At 46.0% G+C, this 24,584-nt stretch overlaps 3 protein-coding genes and 2 long non-coding RNA genes across 6 annotated transcripts; 2 read left to right on the top strand and 3 right to left on the bottom strand.

Moving 5' to 3' along the window:
- Positions 1 to 2,647: 2,647 nt before the first annotated feature.
- On the top strand, positions 2,648 to 7,989 carry LOC100828748. The gene is made up of 8 exons (XM_010229210.3): positions 2,648 to 3,390; positions 4,490 to 4,654; positions 4,951 to 5,046; positions 5,141 to 5,233; positions 6,519 to 6,623; positions 6,691 to 6,831; positions 6,916 to 7,203; positions 7,414 to 7,989. The coding sequence occupies exons 1-8, from the start codon at positions 2,764 to 2,766 to the stop codon at positions 7,702 to 7,704; spliced, it is 1,806 nt and encodes a 601-aa protein (XP_010227512.1). The 5' UTR covers positions 2,648 to 2,763; the 3' UTR covers positions 7,705 to 7,989.
- LOC104582149 (NAC transcription factor NAM-B1) lies at positions 7,899 to 11,483 on the bottom strand. Its single transcript, XM_010231501.1, has 2 exons — positions 10,673 to 11,483; positions 7,899 to 7,930 (listed from the first exon to the last, which is right to left on the bottom strand). The coding sequence occupies exons 1-2, from the start codon at positions 11,481 to 11,483 to the stop codon at positions 7,899 to 7,901; spliced, it is 843 nt and encodes a 280-aa protein (XP_010229803.1).
- A 1,661-nt stretch (positions 11,484 to 13,144) lies between these two features.
- On the bottom strand, positions 13,145 to 14,288 carry LOC100828444 (alpha carbonic anhydrase 7). The gene is made up of 2 exons (XM_003560544.2): positions 13,523 to 14,288; positions 13,145 to 13,437 (listed from the first exon to the last, which is right to left on the bottom strand). The coding sequence occupies exons 1-2, from the start codon at positions 14,282 to 14,284 to the stop codon at positions 13,321 to 13,323; spliced, it is 879 nt and encodes a 292-aa protein (XP_003560592.1). The 5' UTR covers positions 14,285 to 14,288; the 3' UTR covers positions 13,145 to 13,320.
- A 1,287-nt stretch (positions 14,289 to 15,575) lies between these two features.
- On the bottom strand, positions 15,576 to 18,817 carry LOC104581516. 2 transcript variants are annotated; one of them, XR_002962534.1, is made up of 2 exons: positions 18,269 to 18,817; positions 15,576 to 17,552 (listed from the first exon to the last, which is right to left on the bottom strand). It is a non-coding gene; the product is annotated as an uncharacterized LOC104581516 (long non-coding RNA). The 2 variants fall into 2 exon arrangements; XR_002962535.1 differs by having other exon boundaries at positions 15,576 to 16,585.
- Positions 18,818 to 19,150: 333 nt separating this feature from the next.
- LOC112270068 lies at positions 19,151 to 20,265 on the top strand. Its single transcript, XR_002962380.1, has 2 exons — positions 19,151 to 19,267; positions 19,450 to 20,265. It is a non-coding gene; the product is annotated as an uncharacterized LOC112270068 (long non-coding RNA).
- The last annotated feature ends 4,319 nt before the right edge of the window (positions 20,266 to 24,584 follow it).

The following is a 24,584-nucleotide window of genomic DNA, read 5'->3' as shown; positions in this document are numbered from 1 at the left end:
CACCTCCCTGTGCGGATATGCCGCGGTGGGGGCTAGTCAGTGGCGGGTGGCATTGGCGACCGCGGTCGGGCGCTGCCGCGGCCCGCGGGGGGGCTGGGGGGGTTGTCAGGGCTTTGTCGGGCTCTGGCCCAGGTTGGATCTGGCTGCCGGCGTGAAAGGCGGTGGCCGTGCCATTCAGTCCTGAGCGCGGGGGTGGCTTCCCGGGTTCGCTCTAGTCGCTTGGACGATTATCTCACGGGTGTTAGCGGTGATGATCCGTACGGCGGCGTCTTTGTGGCATCAACGGGGAGCCTAGGCGTAGCGGTACGACGGAGGCGGGGTCTGGCTGCCCTTTTCCGGCGGCTTTGACAGCGGACGTCACGATCTTCGTGTCGTGCGTCGCCTGAGCTTTGAGGGCGCCCGTTGCTTCGGCTTCTCGTGGCGCCTGGATGTCGGAACGGCAGCCGCGGATAGGCTGTTCTCTCTCTCTCTCTCTCCGAGCTTTGAGGTGGCTCTACTAGAGGCGGATATAGGCCCCGGCACCTATTATCATTCGTGGTCTCAGATCGTCGGGCGCGTGGGCTGGCATTCTGTGTGCGGGTTTGGCAGCGGCGGTTCGGCCGGCTTTTCTCCGAGGAAACCCCAGACCCCACATGGGATCGGGCGAGGGCGGCGTTTGTGGCATCGCTTACCTCTTGGGGCCTCGCTTTGGATGTTCCGTTGGCCGAAGGGACCAGTGGTGAGGGTCGATGGTTGGCGGCGTCGAATTATGGGGCAGCTTCGATTTCGACGGTCAGGCTAGCGCGTCTTCGGGTTTGGTGAGCTCCGGGTGAAAGCCTTGCTCCAGCCTTTGCTGTTGCCGACGATGGCAGCGGCCTCGCCCATTGCTCCCCTCCTTGGAGGCTTCGTCGTGGAGTCCCTCACCTCCCGCGTCGGTGTCTGTTTTGCTCGTCTAGTTGGGGCTATCCGTTTTCTTTTTCGACTAGGAGGTGCGCGGTCCCGGGGCCGGCGTGGATTCGGAGAGGCAGCTCTAGGTTTTCGCCTCTGCTTTGTAGCTATGAGTTGTTTTGGGTGTCGGCTTTGGTCGCTAGGGTGACTTGGTCTTCGACTTAATGTATGGTTTTCGGATGGTTTTTCTTATAAACTGTCCAACTCTTTTTCGACTTAATCAATCAATGGCATTGCCTAGGTTTCCAAAAATACCGTGAGAATTAGGGTTCCTACTTTTCGCTAGTTCATAGCTAGTAGCTCACTACAGTGGCACTATTTGTAGTTCTGTTTGACAATGGCAATTGATTACAGTAGTACTCGTACTTCTATTATTTTTCTTAGGGTGTTCGATCATTTTTATCCGCTTCCGGTCGAGGCTGCTCTGTTATCGTATCATGTCTATTTCCAATATTATCCGACATATTTTGTATTTGTTTCTACATCCGTACCGTATTCGTACTGCTTCCGAATGTGATAAAAACGAAATATGATATGATATGATCATTATCCTTCCGCATGCCGCTCCGGTTTTACGTGGAGCTTAGCTAGACAAACAATCAGAGGCCAGACCAGAGTTGATCGGCGAATTCAAATTTCATAAAAAATATGAAGTTTAAGCTATACTTTTGTTTTGCTTTTGTTTGGATTTTTGGATGATTCCCGGGCTCTCAATTTTTGGCCCGGGCCTTATCGATTCCTGGCTCCGCCACTGCTGGGGGGAGGGGGCTTTGATCTTTAACCCCTACTTTGTTGGTACTTTGGTGATTTGTCCCTACTACATTAATATGATTATTTGCCCCAACTTTGAGTATCAGTGTTATGATTTCCCTTTTGAAATAGTACTCCTTCGCTGCAAAACACAAACCATAAAACTTTTTAAAATTGTACTCCTTCTGATCTTAAATTCTTGACTCAAATTTCCCCAAATAAGTATGTATCTATTCTTAAAAAGCGTCTAGATACATGTAATATTTCGACAACAATTTAGGATCGGAGGGAGTAGGATTTTCTAAAGTTTGTCCAATCCAAGAACAAAAAAACATTAACATCTACGTTGCCAAATGAAAATCATTACATTCATGATGAAATATGTGTCCATACTATCTTGGTTTTGTCCATACTATCTTGGTTTGACATGATATATGTTGATATCTTTTCTATAAAGTTCGTCAATTTTTTTTTATAATTAACGAAAGTTATAGACCTTACATTTCAATCCAGTCAAATTGTGAGGTTGTGAATGATGAAGGACCACCTGGCAGGCAGAGCACACGGGGTCACGGGAGACCGACGTGCCGGTACAACAACTTCCAACGAGCTCAGGTGGCAGTGGCACAGTCTGATCCCCGTGTACGTATAATTTGCTTGTTTTTCTTAACGGCCATTTGCTTGATTTTAACTACGAACGGTCATTTATTTGATTTCTTAACGATTTATGTGACAAAATGTAGGCTCGTAAATTCCTCCCCGAAAACCCGGCGCGATTTCAAAATTCAAAGCCCCTACTTGCCGCTTCCACCGTTTCGATCTGGTCAGTGGGTCACATATTCTGCGCACCCGCATCAAGGAGTTAAACCCCGACTGACATGCGGGCCCAGGTGCCGGGGTACGTTTCTTGTAGGTGCGCCGGTGGTATCAAAGGGGGGAAATGAAGCCCAATTTGTTTTTTGCTCGGTGCACTCGAGGTTGTTCCTCGCCATTCCCGTCACTTATCTCTCTGCGCAGCTGCCGTCTTCGGAAGGGAGGACTAGCGGCAGCTCGAAACCCTAGCTGGTGCGGCCGCCGGCGGCGGCGATGGCGGCGGTACGGTCGTCGACGCGGAGGGATCCCTTCGCCGCCGCGGGGGAGGGCGGCGGCGGCGGTGGCTCCGCCACGCGCGGACGGGCGTCAGATGGCTCGGGCGGTGGAAGCAGCCTCCGCCGGTCAAGGAGCCTGAGCAGGTTCCCGCCGCCGTCTCCGTCTCCGGATGACGCGCCTACGCCCTCATCGAGATTCGTGAACAAGGTGCGGGGCGGAGGTCTGGCAGGGGGCTTCCCGGAGATCAGCCTCGACGACCTCGCGGACGAGTTCTTCAGGGCTAGGGTGGAGTCTGAGGATGATGACGAGGAGGTGCGGTCGCGCGGGGAGGAATCGCGTGGCCGTCTCAGGTTCCCGGCGACCGCAGAGAGGGGCTGCGGCGGCCGGCGGAGCTCCACCGCGCGGTACGCTAGGGAAACTGAATCGTCGAGGCAGCGCGAGCGCTCGGTGTCGCGGCCGCCGGCCGAGCGGCGTGGCGGAGCTGCCGCAGCTGAAAAGGGTGGCGCTGACGTGAGGAGGCAGAGGTATGCTTCGGTGGACCGGCGTGCTTCGATTGGTCGGCAACGATACACATCAGTGGACCGCCGTGGCTCCATCGACCGGCAGCGTTGGTGTGATTCAGATGTAAGTTCCAGTAACATTTTGTAGTAGTGTTCAGTTTGTATCCTGAATCTATAAGATTACATTTAGGGAAATTGGCTAGGGGACCGTTATTTTGTGGCCTTTGACCAAACACACCGCCCAAATGTGGATTTGCTAGGTACCATTACAATTCCGTGGCCATTTAAGTAGCTGCTTGGAATTAAACAGATATTTCGTATTTCAAAATAGTGGCAAAGTTTTCTCCCCAATAGTAATGGAGGTTAGAGATGAGCAATGGGTTATGTTTTACTGTTTCTTCATTACCTGGTTTGGAATTGACATTTACATGACTTTGCAGTATTTTCTTTGCTATTATACTCCCTCCTTTTGACCTTTTCATAACATAAGGTGTATCAGGTTCCCTTAAGACAAGGCTTTGACCTAGAATTACTTTGTTAATATGTGGTTTATATGACATGAAATCAGTATTACTAGATTCATTTTCAAAAGTTGCTTGCTAATAACCGTGATTTAATATCATATAAAACACATATTAATGGAGTAATTATTGGTCAAAGTCTAGTATGAAAAACACAAATCAGTTTAGTTGTGCATAGGACAATAGATTATTTTCACGGAAAATTCATACAGTTTATCAGTTTGCATTCAGCAGTGTATCAGCATGCCCTATGCAATTGCATTTCTTTTTGCAACAAAACAGAAGAGTTTGTAGTGAAATCACTCTGTTTGACCTTTCCTCCTTTTGCAGGTAGATGAGCTTAATGCTATCTGCAGCATAAAAAAAATATCTTGATGTTATCTAAGAGTTTATGAATGCACAAGTCCGAAATTGTGTGATAATTACCTTTTATTATTTCCAATTACCTTCTAGTTTTAACTCACTTCTAAGTTCGGATGCCCCACTTTGTTCAACTTTCATCAAGATCCTTAATCACTTTTCCTTTTGCCTTTTCTGTCTGCAGTTTGTCGCTCTCATCATTAACTTTTAGTTTATGCTACCCGAACAACCTAGAATGTTACTACTTGTTAATGTTAGTTTTGTTGTGTAACTTGCATTCTTGCACCTAATTGCATCTAGTATGTTGCTGGTTCTAATTTCCTTTTTGGTTCACTGTTACAGAATGATATGGACTTCCCTCACCGGTCTGGTTCTAGGGGAATAAATACCAAATCCAGCAGTGGCAATAGCCTGCAGCATTCGTTCAATAAGTCAACTAAAATAAATCAAGCTCTGAAGAGGTCTACAAGTCAAAAGGATTTCGTACATATACGAGATAGCGGCTCAGTGAGTACTTCACATCTAATATTTTGCTGTTAGAATTTGATCACTGAAAACCCCTGGCTATTTATGGATGCATAAAATGAATTATATATTTATATACCGACTATTCACATCTCTATAAAAATTTGCAATATTATTAGGTGCGCAGCAGAATTAATTTTTTGATCTAGCGAAGTAATACATGGTGTATAATATTGCGGAGTACTATTTTGTGCAGATTGTTGCTTCGTGCATAATATGATCTGAAAGTGCCATGTGTTGCGGGCTCAATTTTATTTGCTTCATATTGATTTTTGCAGAGCCATTCTTCACTTACTGACGATGAATCTAGGGACACTCACTCTTTTCATAGCAGAAATCACAATGGAACTCGGGCAGTTTACACCCAGGAGAAGGTTGATTCTACAGTATTCTTTAAAGTTGGCACAACTAGATTTTAGAAGAGCTAGTATTTACTAGGCATCTTTTTTTATCTTATCATTGAAGCAGCCAATTGATGATGAAGATTCAAATGTGCTGTATGATGTGATGCGTAAAGAAGTCAGGCAAGCTGTTGAAGAAATCAGAACTCAGCTTGAAAAGGTACCTTTTGACACGCTAAAGTTTCCTAGGAGCCTTTGGTTATTTTTCATGTGCTGCAGTAGTTCTTGTAAGCGGCTTATATTTTCGAAGTTTTGGTTGTTACAATGCAAAGATTCAGTCCTAGGTCTAACAATGGCCCTCCACATCACCTTTTAAAGAAGGGTCTGAGTGAGCAATGTCGCACTGTCAAAAACTAAAGTGAAACATTTATTTAACCACATATAGAAAGATTGACTAGGCATTAGCAATTCTGTGTAAAGAAAGCTCAAGTACTTCACATTAGTGTCACTCTGTTTATCTTCCTTTCCTCCTTCCCCAGTTCCATTCTTTTCTTTTGTTTCCTCTTCTTTCCTCTCATGCACCCCTCTCCTTGTGCTCCCTGAGCTGGCACATCACCCCTTTTTGCCCATCGCTGAAACTTGCTGCTGCCTGTGCCAATGTTTGACTTGAGATGGGGATGTGACATGAAGATGAAACTGAAGGCTGGAGGAGGCAGTGAGAGTGGTGAATGACTTGGCAGGTGGTGCCAGTAGCCTGTCATCATGTGCAGGCTATGCTGCACTGCATTGCCTTTATGTGCGAATGGATCTTGCTGCTTCTGTGTGGCGGAGCTAGTCTTCAGCGAGTAGCATGGCTATAAGGCTATTGCTGGTTGATGGCCAGGATGATCCTGGTGACAATGAGGTTGCAGAACCATGATAAATCATCAAAATTGTGTCTGTTTGCATGTTGGTTGGAGTACATTAAGAAAGGATGGAAGTGAATATGGTACATGCTTATTTTGCTACACTGACTTATCAATATCATCAGTACACCTACTTGGTACTGTTTTGGAAAAACATTTTTTCCTACTTAATGAAGGACACGCTGATATTGTCTTTTTTTCAATATATACAAACAAATATGATCTTGATTCCTGAAGTATATATCCTAGAAACGAATATGTCCTGTTTCCACTGAAGGATATGCAGAGCACTTCTCAAAAAGTTCAAACAACACATTTTCCTAGTCAATCATGTTGAGGATTAATTAATGGCATTGATGCCCCAAAGAATATCTTTTGATGCAATATGATAATTTTTAACAATTTGTTGCCATATTTTTGAGCTATACTTCAAAATGTTTAATTGTTGAATTTTCATCGTTCATCATGCCTTCTGCTTTGTCAACACTGAGAGCTCTTATCTTCTCATCTTCTGCCTGTGGTGATGATACCAAGTGTTAATCACATAGTATTTTAAATTGATATATTCAACAACTCTGATTTTCTTTTCACATTGTCCAGGCTGTGACAAAATCTGAACCTTCAGAAAAGGCAAACAGTGATGATGCACAACCAGCCGAGGTTATTGGTGAGCTGCGTAGGAGCTACACTAGCAAATTGGAAGAGGTACAATTTGATGAAAACTAGTTGTTCTTTTTGTATTTACTCTCAATTCCTTTAATACGTCTCGCAGTCGGAGAAGAGGAAGCAGGAATTACTTGCTCAATTGGCAGCTGAAGAACAACGTGGTCATCAACTCACAAAAATAGTTAAGGAATTACTGCCTACTACTAAGAAGATCGTGAAATCGGAAAGGCAGCCACAACGAAGAAGAGTAAGCTTTCCTTGTTGTCTTTTATTTACTTCCTGCTGTCATTGAGAATTTACAAATTCACAATTTCATGTATACTTGTTTTAGAGAAGCAATGATAGAGCGAGGATGTCAAAATGCCTTACTGAAGAGGCTGAGCTCTACTTTGAAGATTTCTTGTCAAATGTTGAAGATACTGATTTCTCATCGTTTGATGGTGAAAGAAGTGACACAAGTTCAACTAGACGAGATGTTGTACTTCATGCTATGGTGGAAGCTCCTGTAGCCCTTCCAAAAGTTGTGCCACCTCCCTTGTCAGATGGTGTTGTTCTTCCCTGGCTGCAATGGGAAACTAGCAACGATCTACATGCCTCCCCATGCACAGTCAAGACACAGGTAATGTTGGACTGACCTATTTTCTGCATTAACAATTAACAAATCCCAATTGCATCTTTTTGTCGTTGCATGCTATGTTGCACCTCCTTTGCTTAGAAATAGCATTTTAGGCAAAACAGTGATTTGCGTGAAAAGAGATAGGCTTGTATTCATTTTTGGATGCTATTGGATATGATCTTGTTCAAGTGCTTGATGGATCAATCATTTCAGGACGCAAGCACAGCATGCAGCACCAGCAATCCCACCATGAGTAGCCGTGGGAGCTGGAGCCCTGGAGACCATGATAGTTCAGCTGGCTCCAAGGATGGACTACTCCCCAGGTTCGACGAGGCGGCGACTCACCGAAGCAGCTGCCTTGATAATAATCGAAGCAAGTCGTTCCATATGGATGACTATCTGCATCTTCAGAGGAGCGAGGATCTCCTCTTCGAGCGATTGAAGCAGAAGCAAAGAATTGACTATGGGGGCCTAACCTTATGCGGTAGACCAACAATAATGTAGATTATTATGGCTTAGGATTCCTCTGCTCTGTAGTCTGTATCGGTGGAACATATGTAGCGTGTGCCCAATTGGTTAGTTGATTGGGTTGAGTTAGGCCAATAAGCATGCAGATTTAGTCATTTAGAATGTCTTGCCATGATTTGGTGCTTGGCCCTGTATAGATCATCTAATTTTGGCCTCAATTGTTGAGTCGACTATGTCTTAACCAAACTGGACGCCCAAAGTCCTGGAACCAATATACGATTTATTCAAGCAGTGTACGAATAACAGTAACTGGTAAAAATACATCTTCACTTTGTGCGCAGCTATACGACTGAGTGGCTGCGGCCAATTAAAAGGCGTAACTAACAAACTTGCACATAGAAAGCGGTAATGCCAAAGTTCAAACGCCGGCTAAAATCAAAGCAGCCATGCTTGCCTATACTCATCTGCAGTTTTTGGAATGATCGTGTGATATACCACAGTGTGTGCTAGGGCTCAGCTTTTGCTCCAACGGCGGTAGCGTGTGCCGTCCTCGCCAGTGCTTCGGCGACGGTATCAGTCCAATGTTGGTTGGATCCATGAACACTTGGTGACTTTGCAACAATGGCCTCGCGGCGTCGACCCGGGTCCGTGACCGTGAGGCGCCGGACATAGCCACGAGAACCAAGAGCGTGGCCACTACAAGCTTCCGGCCCATCATCTCTGACAAGAAGAGATGCATGTCAAGTTTTTGATTATGCTGATTCTAACTTTGCAAACAAGCTCACAGTGGATCGATCAAACTATAGCTACAGATAGGCTTTCCTCTGCTGTGTGTCTTGTTCGTAGAACTGGAGGACGGCTATTTAAAAGGGTGAAGCTATAAGCTAGCCATATTGTCAACTCGAGCATGCCAACATGTCACAAGCTGCGGAAGTTCCATGGTTTTTACTTGCGTGACAGACCGGTTAATTTGACAAGTGCACTAGCAGCTAGTTCAAACTTTCAGTGCATCAACGCGGTTTCTCTACTGCCAATTGTCAACTCGATCCATGCGTGCATGTCATGTGTATAGGCCGGTACGTACACAAGTCGGTCGACGCGTGTTACACTCATCTTACGAGTACCTGAAACAGCTATATATAGCTAACGAGAGTAGTACAACTGTTGTAACTGCAGATACTTCAAAATTCACGAGCTATATACATATGTCTCGGGCAGGTTAATTGGGTAAAGTCAGTTCGATCGTCCCTTATGAACTCAGCAAATGATCTGATGTTGTCAGTCGTGGAACTAGCCAACTAATTATATTTGTACTTCAAGTCAAAGTCTGTCAGTTAGTCGCGCATTCATGGAGAAAGACAGACCCCCGTTGACCCGTGACACTCGTGGTGCTCCGGAAAAGAAGAAGCTCTTGGATCTCTCGGATGCAAGCATTCAAGTGAGCGACGGAGTGAGGGCATCTGCAAGCCAGTGGTCAAATGCTAACCATCCGTCCGGACAAAAAGAGATTAATCCAATGACGCTTGCTAAACGCCGGCTATCCGTCCATTTGTCCGCGGACAAGCCAAACGCTGGCCAAATTTGGTTTGGCGGACAACGTCAGCGGACGACGACACATCATCAATTTGAGCCCAAAAAAGAGAAGGAAATACTTGAGGTTAGGATAATAGTTTTGGTTAGAAATACTTGAGGTTATGATATAGAAACGAGAATGTATGTCGAGCTTATGATTTGAGAAGCACAATGCATCTCTCGCGAAGTCGCGAAGGGAGAGAAAGGCGGCTAGAGACGGCATATTTTTTTTAAGGAAATGCCATCACGGTGACCATCAATTAGTGGAAATTAAAAGTTATATCATCCATGATTACATCCCCCCCCCCCCCCCCACACACACACACTCTGAAGGGCCATCGACCTTAATAGCTAAAACTTGCGCTGCCCTATTAGTCTCTCTCGGACACCAAAGAAGTACCGCCGTTCTTCATAGCATTGATTACCCCCATGCAATTACAATCCGAGTTTTATTTCAAAGGAGGGCTCCGGCCTCTTCATTGATCGATGCATACAGCCACTTTTATTGCAGAGATACAAAGTGTAGTATAAATCACAGATTAGGGAGCGTGGATACACAAATCCGTTGATGGAACCGATCTACCATAACGAACCCATGCGTGATGTAATTTCTTTCCAGTTGAAGATATCTTGAGATACCAAACCAGTTGCATCCAAAAACTGAAAGTTCACGATGAACCACCGAGACTAGCAAGGACCAAAGACGAATCTAGTGGGTAGCCCTTGTATTTCCTCCATCTCATATTAAGTGACTCAAAATTTGTCCAAATATGAATATGAATGTATTTATATCCAAAAAGCGTCTAGATACATGTAATATTTCGTCACTTAATTTGGAACGAAGGGAGTATCATTTTTAGCATTCTAAATCATCTAACATAAAGCCCCAACTCTCACCTGAACGTGAACTTCAGTTTTTTTATCAATCTCATTAAGTAAATTCTCAAAATTGTTACAAAACATGTACGTATACTCATATTGATTTTCTTTTTCCGTTCACTGTATCAATCCTCGGTGTCTTGCGCACAAGCCAAATGGGCAAAAAATATAAGTTACAGTATGACCGTATTGAAGCAAACAATCTCATACGAGTAGTTAAACAAATCTTCTTCTTTATTGGAACATAGATTCAAAACAATTAACAAATTAATTAATTTAAGGACAACACCAAAGCGAACTGAAGAGTTCGACGCAGGCCGATCTACAGACAAACAAAGAGATCTTGCACAAAATACGGTGGTAGAATTGAAGCCCTTGCCGGCATCGGCTCAGGAAGCGGCGCCGTCGCCGCAGTACGAGATGGTTGAGCCGGTGCCCACATCGCTGCTTCCGGCATCGTAGCCACCACCACAGAACACACCGCCGGCTTGTTGTTGCTGCTGCTGTTCTTCTCCGGCGCCGCCGCCGCCGCTGTATCCCTCTCCGCCATTGCTGGGATCTCCGGCCTGCCAGCACTGCTGCTCCATCTGGAACCGGATAAACTGCTGGTACTGCTGCTGCTGGTACTGGTAGTACTCGTCGCACTCAGCCTGGCTGTAGCTCGTGCTCTGGTCCAGCTGCGTGTCGAGATCCGGGAAGTAGCACCCGCCGCCAGAGAAGTCGCCGGAGCCAGGGAAGACGACACCAAGCGGAGCCCCATAGTAGACGCCGCCATTGAAGAGAGCATCGCCGCCGCCGTCAGCTACTGGCTGCTTACCGGCACGGACGGATTCCTTGGCGAGCTTCGCCGCCCGTCTCTCCTTGGCCTTATCGAACCTGATCCGCGTGAGCACCGTCCCAGGGAGCGGCGGATCAACAATCACGAACTCGTGCATCACGAACCCGGAGCTCTTCTCCGCCTCCTTGCTCTCATAGAAGGTCAGGTTATACATCTTGAACCTCACGTCCACCTCGCTGCCGTCGCCGCGGAGGAAGACGACGACGCCGTCGTCGCCCTGGCTGCCCTGCCCCTGCCAGTACCCGCCGCCCTTCACCCTGCGCACCATGCGGCCCGCGTCGGGGACGGGGCCGAAGAAGAAGGCCTGGTTGTCGGCGCCCGAGAACATGTCGATGCCGTGGGCCTCGAGGACCTCCCATGGCGGGAGCCCGCCGGGGTCGGCCTCGATGACGGCGTGCTCGTGGGGGCCCGGCAGGCCCAGGGCCCGCGGGAGGAGGTAGTGCGCCACCAGGTCGTCGTCCGTCGGGTCGAACTTGAACTCCGGGGACAGGCCTGGCTGGTTGAAGCCGAGCCGGGCCGCCTCCATGGATGGAAGGTGGAAGAAGATGCGAGGTGGATGGCTGGGGAATTGCTGTGTTCCGCGCTCTGTTCCTCTGTTTTTTTACTTTGGGATCGGATCGGATCGGGATTTGTGTGGGATTCCGGCGGGGTGTGGCATTGGGGGTAATATAGAGCAAGGAAAGGCCGGCGGCGAGTGGTTCCCTTGCTCGGCTCGGATTCAGAAAACAAGGAAAGGGGAACGGGAAAACGCGGGAACGAGAAAGCGCGGGGATTAGCTATTGGGACAGCGTGCGTGCCAAGTTCTGTCCGGAAATATGGAAACCTGCGGATAGCCGTTAGTTGTAGACAAGTCTCTTCTTTCCTTCCTTTTTTTTTGGATCTGGATTTGGAAGTTGCACGCGTCTATACTTGTTTGAGGGAAATATATGGAAACCCGCAGGCAGCCGTTATTATTACTCCTGGCTTCGGTGGCGTGCAGTGCAGATCTCGTTCGTTCGTGGCGGCGCTGAGGCGAAGGAATGCGGAACGCCAGCGAGCAGAAATCAGGTAAGTGGCGCGCTCCAAGGGAAACTCCGGCGGCGCCACACGAACGGATCGTATTTTGTGTCTGCTTCGTGGTCGTTTGAGTCCCTTTGGGTTGCGGCCCGGACTGAAGAAAGGCCTCTGTCCGCTTGTGTGGTGGAGTGTGTCTGCGCGGGGACGCAAATCGGGAAAAAAGAGATAGAAACGATTTGCATTTCGTAGATTTTCATAAACGCAAATCTAAAACTACTATACAAAATATTAAAAGTAGTACTACTTCTATACTATACTAGATATCTAGTCTGATTTAGAGTTGAGTACAATGACCGGCGGCGGAGACTGGTCTGCCATCTCCTCGTCCGCCTCATCCGCCGGCTGCTCTTGCACAGGCACGGACCAGGGATTGTCCCCCTAGACGAACCCGTCGCCTTCGTCCTCCTCCTCCTTCACCTGCACCCACCACGTTGCAGGTTCATCCGGACAAAACTTGGAGCGCCAATCCGAGCTGTGGCCACTGGGCCAGCTCGGCGAGGGCAGACTCCTCCTCCGCCTCCTCCTCCGGCATCCGCGGCAGCGGCGTCACCTCCTCCTTGGAGGCGTCGATAGCATCTTGGAGTGCGCCGTCGTCATCATCCTCCTCCTCCTTGTCTTCCTTCTTCACGCGGTGGGCGACACCCTCGCGCCAGAGGTCATGCTCGGACCGGAACCAAGCGTCCCCGTACGAGGACTCTGGCTGGTACATGTCACGCAGGGGCTCAATCTCCTGTGCCAAGTCCCACGGTGTTTCTCCGGCTGGATCGCGTGGTGGAGCCAGTCATGGCGGTGGTTGTCTCCACGGGGACGTGTTCGCAACATGGCAGAAAGGTCAACCGCTCTCCGTCGGTCTATCTATGTGCTACGTGCAGTGAAGAGGGAAGAGGAAGATAACATTTTTTTATTGCTTATGACCCGCCCACAAGGTAAGGCCGCCCACAAGTTTGAGGTCGACCACCTCGGAGCCCATAAAGTTTCTTATGGCCGAGCTTACTTCCCACATTGGAGTTGCCCAGCTAGCTACATACTTGCTCCAATTTTAAATTATTGTCGAAATAACATGTATCTAGACGTTTTTTAAGAATAGATACATTCATATTTGGACAAACAAAAAATTTAGAAACATCATAATTGGACAAATTTGAGTCAAAAATTTATGATAAGAGGGAGTACACACTACAGTAGTACGAACAACAAATGGGGCATACTAGAGTCAGAAAGAATCCACGTCATATCACCAGCACGAGCTAACGCTTTGAATCAACGAGAGCAGTCGTATAGCGCGCGTCTGCCTCTTGTGCTCCTAGCTAGTTGAGGTCGCTTGTCGCCGCCGTGTTCCCGCGGCCGCGAAGAGGCCAGTTGTAGTACAGCGCGACGGCCCTGCCGTTAGCGTCCTGGAGCGGCCGAGCGTTCTTCCTTGCATGCTGCACACGCACACGGTTGATGATCAGATCCCGACACGGTTGCATGTACCGTAACTAACGAGAAGACGGAAAATGAAGCGCTTACGTCATGGACGGCATCTCTGAGCAGGTCGACCTGATGGCGCGACACGTGTCCAATCCTGGTGGCCACGGTCCAGACGACCCCCTCGGTGCAGGGCGGCGTGGTGAATGACCCCGTGTACCGGTAGTACTCGTCGCTCCGCCTCACTGGCCGCCTCGGGTCAACCTCGTAGTCGATCTCCTCCGCGCTCCCTTTCCTCCTATCCTCGATCCGCTCGATGTACGGCTCCAGCATCCGCAGCGTGGCGTCCCCACGGCGGCCGATCCTGAACAGCTGGGCCACGACGGCGAAGGACTTGTTGCTGGGCTTGTCGGTCTGGTGCAGCATGTGGAGCTCCAGGTCGTAGCGGCGGCCGTCCAGCGCGTGCTCGCTCGGGGAGTGCCAGTGCATCTGCCTCAGCCGGTAGTTGAGCCCGTCGATGAGCAAACCCCCGGCGTCGCCGTCGAACCGGACCATGATGTCGTGGCCCCGGTTCACCATGGTGGCCGGGGCCGGCCGGTAGTGCTGGCTCAGCCGGCCGTAGCGGATTGGGCCTGGTGCGGAGGAGCCGCCCGGGACGTCGACCGGGGACTGCTGCCGGCCCCAGTAGCACGCGGCCCAGTCCACCCTTAGCAGGCCCCAGCGCTCCGGCCCGTTGTCCGCGCCACGGCGGTACGTGTACTCCGGCTCGTCGGCCGTTTCTTGCGCCCGTGCGTGGCGGGTTACGACGGCGGCGGTGCAGAGGGAGACGGCGACGAGGAAGGCGGCGGTGGGGATCCGAGCCATTGCGCTGAAGGGGGTGGAGCGTAGTGAATTCGGTGCGTGCTGGCGTTCTTGACATGTAGTGCTACGCTGATCATGCGGAACGCGAGCCGGCCTGCATTTGCGGCGCCCGACTAGCTAGCACAAAGGTGCCCGCCGATCTTTGCATGGACTGGACCTACCTGGGACTCAGGTGACAGAACAATATTAATTTCTTTTCTTGGACCTTTTTTGTTTTGCGGAATTTTAAAAATATATGTATTGCAAGCATAGAGGCGAGACCCACAAATCGGTTCCATACACTGGATTGATATACAAAATTGATAAAAAAAAAATCAGGCCATAGTGATCTTCTCTCTCGTTTCACAGCAAGGCAAACTATACTTGAACTTTTAAGGTCGGTCAATTCAGGATTTGGGTTTCTAGGGTTCATCTTCACTGGTAAGCATGCACGATATATTATCTTCCGTCCAGTGCGTTATGAATTGTAACGTGTAAAAGGCACATGACCGTCTATAAGATCTCGCCCCCACCCTCCCCTGTTCCTCTCTCGTCCAGTTGCCCCCACCCTCACATCTCATGTGAAGTCTCATTCCCTTTTTGAGTCCACAACTACAGCCACACCGGTTTCCCAATGCCCGGCTCTCTCACGCCACCTCCCTCCCCTCTATTCCGTCCTCCCCCCTCCACACAACCTCCCTCGTTCCCCTCCACTGGGGGCCACCCCGGAACTTCCTCAATCTCTCGCATCTCCCCCCGTTCTCCGTTACACCCTTCCAAGATCTCTTCTGTCCACCCGGCCCCGCCAGCCACCTGTCTTTCCCCTTTCCTATTTGCATATTCTTTCAGTCTTCCCCTCTCTCTCTCTCTCTGTTTAAAATTAGTTAGCATGCCCATGGCATAATTTGTTAGGCTAATATTTACATATTTTCATGTATGTTACCACATTTACATAGTTCCGTTGCTAAGATGAACCATAGGTGAGCACGGATGGATGCGCGGCTTGCCTGCTCCCCGGTGATACTCCTGCCCATGCTCCCGTCTTCATCAACAATTTTGATTTTATTAATAGTAACAGACAAGGATACTATATAGAAGAATTTGTTTTGCTGTGCCCTCTTTTCCCTCGGAAGGACAAGAACTTCTCCTTAAGCTCCAGAAAGAACTATGGGCTTACCTAAAGAAATGAACAGCTAGCTTTGGCCTGCTCATAGAAGCAGAGAATTAACACATCACTGGATGGCATGTTATAGAAATGTATAAGCAACAGGTTGAACTTGCTTGGAATAAGATGGTCAAAGTAAAAAAATATCTATTCAATAACAGTACCCACTGGGAGTAAAACTTATATTATGCTGCAAGGATAAAAAATCTCAAGGCCAAACATTTCTGTTCTCTCAAATCGCTACTGAAGCTCTTAATAACATTTCTCATTATTGTATCTTAATAACACATTTCTAACTATTGTTACCATTGATTCACTCAAAGACTTCACTGTATTTGCCTCTCCCAGCTTTCCGAATAACTTCATAGTCATCCTGCTCACTATTTGGAGAAAAAAGAACATAAGGCCTAATCACTACAATCTGGTGCACCATGAAACAAAACGCTAGAAGAGAAAGCATCTCAGAAACTGAAAATGCTTGCACGCAGCAACATCAAACTTCGATCCAATTCTTCTCACCGTGAATACAACATGTATATTTCTATATTCCCAACAGTGGGCTACCAATTCCAAGTTTCTTTCCAAGAGTGAAGTGAGAGCCTGGTGCAAACCTGCTCACTATTTGGAGAAAAAAGAACCTAAAGAATCTGAAACCAGTGATTTCTGAAATGAACTGTGGAGAAGGTAGAGCACATAGTCCAACCAGTTCTTCCAAGAGCCGCTCCTTTGTGCTTGTTGTTTCTTACTCTGCGCTGAGAGCAAAGAATTTCTCCGTTGATCAGTCACCTAATTACAAATGCTAATTTAATTATACAAACACAAAACTGAAGCTTCAGATGCATCTTCACCGGAAAACCACGCGAACATGAGTCGGACGTGACACAAACAAACTTCAATTGCACAAAATTGAAACAACACATCTGCACCTCATTCAAATCAACTTTAGCTTGAGTAGATTTCACCTTTAAGAAGAATATAATCATCAGGTCAATACAAACGATATGACGATAAATATTGTGACTTGGATGATGTGTCGTAGGTTTGGACCGTTATAACAAAAGAACGTCAATGAATACAAATAGGATATTGCACCTTATTTCTATACGAAGCATGCAGAATGGTGAATTCTATACATACTTGATCAATTATTGTTCCAGGACCTGAAAAATTAACCATCATAAGGAGGTGCATATCCTCTGCATTTTGCTGCTCTACTTCAAAGTTCAAACAATAATAACCTAACAGAGAATATTGTGGATATTATTCAGTGCGTTGATGGTTAAGAAGGGAAGGTGTGGCCGATGTGTGCCCATAAAATTTTCCACATAAAAGCAATGCAAGAAAAAAAAACAATTAAGCCATATATACTGCTATTAATGTTGTAACAAAAAAATTAAAATTGGACTATTCTTTGCCCAGAACACCCATATACTGCTATTAATGTTGTAAGAAAAACATTAAAATTGGACTATTCTTTTCCCAGATACGGTTTAATTTAGTGTTGAAAAGTTCAGTGTTAAAAAGTTCAGAACGGTCACATGCACAGGACTGTTATTTGCCCCCAACACCCATATGTGATCTTCCATTGAACAGGACATGAACGTCCTTATGACGGTCACATTATAATTTGCACTTCAAGAAAAAATCACACTTTTCTTCCATGAACAGGACATGATCAAAATCCTTAATATCCTTTGAAAAGCTACCCTCTTGTTGTAAACTTTCAACTTCTGTTTGCTCTTCCATGAATAAAAAGATTCATATGGGAAACAAACTGATTCTCTACCAAAATGGCCCTACAAAGGACCCTAACCCTTCACTGCTATATCATGAGAAAATGACCCAGAAAAGAAAATTGGTGCAAATCTTTGTACTCCCTCCGTTCCATAATTCTTATCGAAATATTACATGTATCTAGACGCTTTTTAGGAATAAATACATCCATTTTTGGGCAAATTTGAGACAAGAATTATGGAACGGAGGGAGTACATTGCAAGCAAGCCAGAAAACAGGACAGCAGTCTAAGGCATGCTTCCTTTGATCAAATACGCAGTATTTCTGAATTTGCCATCCTTCTGGGTAAAACATCACCATCCTTGCAGGGTTCTACCACTTCTTATCCGGTGTCTTTTTCAAACAAGAGAAATCATCAGAAATTTAAAATAAAATACTTTATGGTAAAGTGGGAGTGTGCGTCAGGCAATGGTTTCAGTTAAATGTCTCTAATTAGAGCAGTATATGGTAAGGCAGGTGCAGTTGCCACCTAAAGGCAGAATTTATACGACTTCAGTTCTCGACAAAATCAAAGATAAATATATTCAGTAACTGCAAACGAATTGAGGAGAATTCAAATAAACTATCCATGACATTGGGGACTACTAAATCATCTATGATATACACAGAATCAATTCAATCAAAATTCAGAGAAACATAAGGTAAAATATTATTCTATTTTTAATCATCACATGAACTATAGTAAATTATTCTATTTTCAATCATCATCCATGCCATCCATGCCCAAGTAAACTGAATCGAATTATATAGTTGCATGTAATCAATCGTGAACTACTACTAAATCAAAGGCAGCATTAAAACAGAGATAACAAGACAGCGCAAGGAAGAGGAATCACGAACCACCAAATCTGAGACTCACGGACAAGCAATAACAAATGATTTATGGAATCAAACGCAGAATCAGCGATGAAGCAAAGCCTAAAAATTCCGTCGGGACGGCATCACACCGAAACGAATTTCAGAGGCAATTTCAGAAGCAAAGCCTACCATTATATGTATCTCTTCGAAAATTCGTTGAAATTATAGACTGACACATAATGGGAACTCACAGTGTCACGGAATTGAGGACCCGGGAGACTCTGACGGCGGCCGTGGATCGCAGGTGGAGAACGCCGGCGCCGGCTGGCAAACGGGCGTGGCGGGCAGAGGCAGGGCCGAGGAGGGCTTGGTGGGAGGCGGGTCAGAGGAGGGCCTCGGAGGGGAGGAGGCAGCGTCGGCAGCCTCCTCGTCGCGTGCCTCCGACGGCATGCGCGGATCGTAGGTGGAGATCGCGGCGGCGGCGGGCGAGCGGCGAGTCGGACAGAGGAGGGTCGTGGGGTGGATGAGGCGTCGGCGGCCACTGGGTGGCGGCGCAGAGGATGGCCGCGGTGGTGGGAGGCGGCGGCGGCCGCAGAGAAGGGAAGGAGATCGCGGCGACCAGGGGCGAGCCGGGCAGAGGCGGGATAGAGGAGGGCCGTGGGGTGGAGGAGGCTTCGGCGGCCGCTGGGTGTTGGGGCAGAGGAGGGCCGCGGGGGCGGGAGGCGGCAGCGGCCGCAGCGAAGGGAAGGAGATCGCGGAGTTGGAGGCTGTACGGACGAGGAGAAAAGAAGAAATACGGTTCGGAGTGGGCTTTCCTGCGGTGGAATTTCAGCCTCAATACTTAATCACTTAATCACTAAGTGCACACGTTTAGCAAGTAATTCATGTTTTGTTAGGCTGATTGTGGAGTTATTATTTGTCCGACAGAGATAGGGAGCGTAGGGCTGGGCTGGGGTTCGGAAGGCACACATGGGCTTTTGTTCAGCCCAGACATATACTGGCCCAGGCCCACGTGCAGTCCAGTACGTGTGTCAACGACCGGCCGAGCCCAGCTTATTGAGCGTCCTCCCAGCCCAGGCCCAAACAAACCGACCTTTCCTGAGCGTCCTTGGTGTAGGATGGCACGCCTGCGGCACTCCCATAGACGCGGAGAGAGAGAGACCGGGCAGGGCATGGCGGCGGCGGCGGCGGCCGTGATCCCGACTGCGAGGAAGACACATCCTAAGCGCGGCGAAGCGGTCAACCGCGACGTAAGTTGCATAGTCGTCCAACTTCTTCGATTCTTATCTGATCAATCCAATATGTAATTCAGTTCTATCGCTTCGAATTCTCGCCCTTGTATTGAATTCGGTGGCATTCGAACCCCTCCTCGGTTACAGAAATTTCACCCCCGGCTTAACCAGAATTAAACTGTGATTTTTTTTCTTTTCAGATATTACCCTGCATCTGTATTTAGAATTATCGAGCATAGCCTGACCATCCCCTGCGGGATCTTGCGCGCGAAATGTTCGTCCACAGCATTCTGTCTCCTTGTGCATGATCCTATTCTCAAAATGGTACGCGTCTATGATAAGCCTGCATCTCATATCGGAGTCACAAGGGATAACTGACGAAAAGGAAAGGATTAAAGGTCGGCGTGTGTGACACCTTTCTTGTGCTGGTTTTGCACAGATTTGGTTTTCGTCAGTTGCAGTCAAAAGCGATCTTGGACCAAGCACTTCAGGGATGTGGCCCAGGCAGAATTGAACTTGGGGGTAGTTCCCTGGCAGTTGCATCCAAGGATTAATTTCAGACCCCGTAGATGGCAAGTTCATATCATAGTTCCTTCAGGCTTTGTCTCTTGGAGTGCTCGGCATCAGGCATCTCTATGTACCTGTGGTTGCTGGAGATGGCTTTGTTTCTTTTGCAACTGTGCAGTCAAAGGGGACCATGAACTTATTAGGGTCAAAGCAACCTTGCCGCTTTCAATGCCTCTCACCTTTAATTCGGACAAAAGTTTCTAGTATCCTAGCTGTTGTTCTTTCCTGAAAATGACAGTGGCTGGGACATGAGCCTGAAAATGGAACAATCAGACCAGTGTTACATGAATATGTAAGCTATTAGCAACGATAGAAGGCCTGTGAAACTATTTGCTTAAAAAGGTGTCAGCCTAGCTAGTAGTACTGTCTCTTTGATCGTAAAGTAGATGTATATATCTTGTAAAGTTGGGCTAGTGGGTTAGTGTATGATTTAGACGAATCTTATCTCACTCTTACGGTCTTACCCTGCATAGATGTGCTCCTGTGACACCATTGCTTTTCTGTGTAAAAACTGGCATTTTCCAGCAGATCATAGTATCAATAGTAGCAGAAGGAAAAACATACAGACAGAATTAAGGCGTCTTGGGTTAGCCAAATTATGTTTCAAGCAATAAGCTACAATAGATCATTCTGACATGTTTTTTTTAATTCCGAATAAAAATTCTGACAAATTTTCTGAGCATGACTGTTGCATTTATTGTTATTGTCTACCCTTCTACTAAATCAGGAAATTTATATCCAAAGAGAAGTCCAGTACTTCGCTATCAACAAGATATTAACACAGAAGGGGCTTTCCTTTACCAATTCTTTGCTTGTTTTAGTACCCACATTTGTTCTGGTGAAACCGCATTTTCACGAGATATCTTGCACTAGCACAAATCTAAACTAGATGTTCTGCTCCATTACCTACTGTTTCAGGATCTCCAGCTACCTTTTACGTTTGTGGAGCTTTTCTTAATGTCTTCATTTGTAATGTTTCTTAATGAAAAGTTTTAACATAACTATATATCACATTGTGGACTTCCTTATCAAGTGTATGCCTCTAGACAGCTACTGATTACAAAATCTTGAAACCAAAGTATCTTTTCCATGCGCCTGAGTCCACAAATTACCGACCCATGTGGACGAGAAGATTTTGGTTCTACACCCCATTATCTCTTGGCATCTGTATTCTTCGTGAAAAAATTATTCTGACTTCTGAGCATAATGTGCATGTTATTCTACTGTTTAGTGCAGATTGTTTCAAGTTTCTTCAGCCATGAAGTAACCCAGGCCTGATCCGTTCTTTCCCTTTGACTTAACAACTGGAATAGTAGGGATCATTATTGTACAGTATATGTCCGTTTATTTTCAAAAGAGTGTTATACTTTAGGCACTACAGATTTCAATATCTATTAGTTGACCAAAATCTTCCCTTGGTATCCTTTGGTTATTAACTTTATAATTATATAAATCACCCTAATCGCAAGATGCCTAGCTTCTAATAATATCCACAGATGGTGTTTATGAGCACCACAGCCTTCCAAGATGCTGTTAGTGTTGCTAGTCAACAACTTTTCGTCTTCTCCCACTAAGCACACAAAAACACTATATATATAATGTCACCATCAGCTTGATCCAGAGCATCTGCAGCATGATCGTTGCTTTGTTGGACCCTGCCTTGATCCATTGAAATAATGGCCACTAAAAGTCTAAATTACTTTTTACAAAATATTATTCCCACAAGAGAGCATCAAGAACGGGAAAGAAGATTTAAAGTACGGGAAGGATCAACCAGTTTCTTTACTATGAGTACTTAAAGAGATTAACTAGTCGATAAAAGCAAATGGGGTGAAGGGAATCTTTGTAACTTGTCAATTATAGAACTGATCATCACTCTGTTCATGACCTTACAATTTCTGCTTTAGTCGTTAATATCACAAAAGGTGTAATAGATGCGATTAACTAGTGGTATGTGATGAACAAGTGAAGGATAAAATAAAAGCCTGTTCAACGGAGTTCAGTGTATGTTGATCCTACACTTTGCCTTTTGAGAGTTGCAGGGAAGATACATGTTCTTACGTTGGATGTTTATGGGGTCTTTTGTTCTCTTAGTGGGACCATGCTCAGGAGCATTGCCTATTTAACTACTATTATCTTATCTAGCTAGGTAAAGTCTATAGATTGAGTACTGCTTTTGAGAAATGCACCTGTCAATTTCATCCAAAATTCTAATGCGTCAACTTTCGGATGATGGGTGCCTTTTACTGTATAGCACGGATAGATGTCTGATTGTTATAGGAGGGCCAAGGCTATAATTTGATACAATATTGTTGCATATATTGCTCGTCAGTGTTAAACTAACAAAATCGAGATGCCATACCTCCAAACTCTTGTATTTGGATTTATGAATTTGCTACCCTAAGGTTCAGTTTTATTGTTTCTGAAGATTGTTAAATAAATGTCTCTTCTTGAATCCTTTCCTTGCTGACACCATGCCATAATCTGTCTATGTTGATATATTATTGCTATGTAAATTCAGGATTTACTTGCTACCATTTTTTAAATTGAAAGGAGAAAATCATTTTTGCGCTAGCACGAACAATCAACATACTACAAGTAGTTTTTAGGGAAAGACAATTCTGAATGCTTGCTGTTGGGGCTCACTTGGGGCAACACTTGTTGCCTTCGTGAACCATTTTTGCTTTTCGCGCGATTGTAATTATCTAAACTTTCTTTTCTTCAAAAAAAAAATCTGAATGCTTGAGTCACTTATTCCAAATTACTGTCCTGTCCCGCAACGGGACTCAGGCCCACTTGTCACAATACCTGCCTTTCATTTTGGGGGCCGGTAGGAGTATTAAACATCATCAATCACTTCTCTCTTATTCTTTTAGTAGGAATGTCCCTGTAGTTTTTAGATACCATTTATTCTTCATCTCAGTTTTATAGAACAAGAAACATTAAGTTCTTGCACGCTTCCTTTTTAAAGGAGAATTAAGACTGCATGGGCAGTTTGAGGATATCCAGGTCTTAAACTAACCACTGCTTGTCTTTGTGTCCTGAAAATAGGCAGACAAGTTCAGGAGAAGCTTACTGGCAGGAGCATATGTTTATGCTCAGAGAAACAAGATCCTTGGTTGCTTTGCTCCCTGCTTAAGTCTTGTCCACAGAAATCCAAAAGCTGGTTGACTTTATATTCTTATCTTAGATAAAGCAACAGCCAGTATGCCAGGTGTGTCACCGGGGATCCTTTGTGGCTGTGGGCCGGGTGTTATCCTAAACAGCTTGGTGTTGCGAAGGTAGGTACATAACTCATGTCACGCCCTTTTAGTTGCTATAGCACCTAGCAGCAGTGTCCTTTTAATTTCTAAGCATGCCTCTACTAACATAGCTTTACTATGAACATGATGATAGGCCTCTGTTAACCTTTCACCGTCAGTTTTTCGACCACAACAACGACCTGGATGTTTCTCACGATCATGGAAAGGTAATTGAGTGTCTAGCTACCTGAACCACATAAATTTCATGCCACATAGTTGATTTTATTTCAAAGCTCCTGTAGAAGTGTAGAGGTAGTAGAAAGTTCCTAGATCCAATCATAGTTTCTAAACAAGATTTTAAAGTTTCTAAGGAAATAAATAGTTCACGTATTATTCTTCACAGGGGTAAACCCATGTTGGGCTGAGCCGCTCAAAAACTTGAATTTCAATATAAATCACTTGTATTTTTAAGGAAAATACATAAAGCTGTTTAAATTTGTGGAAGTAGTGTCCTCACTCATATAATTTGCCCCACTTGAATACTTTAGGGGTCCACACCTGATCTTCATGTATTTATATTTGTCAACAGACAAGTGCATACTGTCAACTGAATTTTGGGATGAGTTTAAAGTTTAATCTTTATGTCCCAACACAACCATCAACTCCAAAAATGTGATTAGCTACCTCGGCGGGCTCTTACCGAAACATGGGGCTTATATATGTGGCTGCCTAAGTGTCAATTTTGTAAAATCTATTTCCCCTGATTTGTCTAACGTTATGTTTTTATTTAAAATCTTTCTTTAAATATTCGTAGAGTTATCACAGCCAAGTTACATGAATGACATTGGTCAAAAAAAAAGTTACATGAATGACAAACCACAGCAAAACCATGCTGGTTTGTTGAAAGTTGAACCTTTTAAAAGTTAACTGTGTGTTCTAACCGATTAAGTTTAGATCTAGGAGTTCCAAAGTTTAGATGGTGCTATGTATGCACATGTCTCCCGGAACCGGTGGCCTAATCCATCTTGGAACATGATGCCGTCGAATGGCCGGAAACATGAGTGACAATGTGCACCCATCCTAGGACAGAAGATCCTTTCGCCCTTGTGTGGCCGAGGGTAAAGTTAATAATTACAAGGGCAGGAGACAACGATCAATCGGATGTCCCCTCCACACACACGCTGTCCTACGTTCTGTACTGGAGAGCGTGGGCTGAATGGCGATATAAAAATTCCAAAGATTGGACGTGACCTAACTGCACACATGGGACTATGGGGAGATCGGATTCTTATACTAATGGCCTAAACCTAGCTAGTACTACTGGATAGCTAGCATGCAGCTAGGTTCTCTCCCTCGCCCTGCTGCTTGCTGCCTGGCTGCTGGCGAGTGATGATCGAGCAGCTTCTGTTGCTCCTTTTCCCGAACCCTGTAAAGTCTCTAGATAGACATCTTCTCTGGTTTGGCCGATCGATCGGTCAGGTCCGTCAGATCCATCGTAGTTTGGAGCTGTACCTTTGTATACCTAG

This window comes from Brachypodium distachyon, chromosome 1, assembly GCF_000005505.3.
Source record: "Brachypodium distachyon strain Bd21 chromosome 1, Brachypodium_distachyon_v3.0, whole genome shotgun sequence".
NCBI classification, from domain to species: Eukaryota; Viridiplantae; Streptophyta; class Magnoliopsida; order Poales; family Poaceae; genus Brachypodium; species Brachypodium distachyon.
This window is presented reverse-complemented; position numbering and strand designations above follow the sequence as displayed.

What these genes read in the sequence shown, in the direction of transcription:
- LOC100828444 (XM_003560544.2), bottom strand. Translation starts at nt 14,284, where the DNA reads ATGGCTCGGATCCCCACCGCCGCCTTCCTCGTCGCCGTCTCCCTCTGC. An exon ending in TCAGAGATGCCGTCCATGAC is followed by an intron (nt 13,438 to 13,522) that starts GTAAGCGCTTCA and finishes GTGCGTGTGCAG; the next exon opens with CATGCAAGGAAGAACGCTCG.
- LOC104582149 (XM_010231501.1), bottom strand. Translation starts at nt 11,483, where the DNA reads ATGGAGGCGGCCCGGCTCGGCTTCAACCAGCCAGGCCTGTCCCCGGAG. An exon ending in CTGGCAGGCCGGAGATCCCA is followed by an intron (nt 7,931 to 10,672) that starts GCAATGGCGGAG and finishes TATTGGTTCCAG; the next exon opens with GACTTTGGGCGTCCAGTTTG.
- LOC100828748 (XM_010229210.3), top strand. Translation starts at nt 2,764, where the DNA reads ATGGCGGCGGTACGGTCGTCGACGCGGAGGGATCCCTTCGCCGCCGCG. An exon ending in TCAGAACTCAGCTTGAAAAG is followed by an intron (nt 5,234 to 6,518) that starts GTACCTTTTGAC and finishes CACATTGTCCAG; the next exon opens with GCTGTGACAAAATCTGAACC. An exon ending in GGCAGCCACAACGAAGAAGA is followed by an intron (nt 6,832 to 6,915) that starts GTAAGCTTTCCT and finishes TACTTGTTTTAG; the next exon opens with AGAAGCAATGATAGAGCGAG.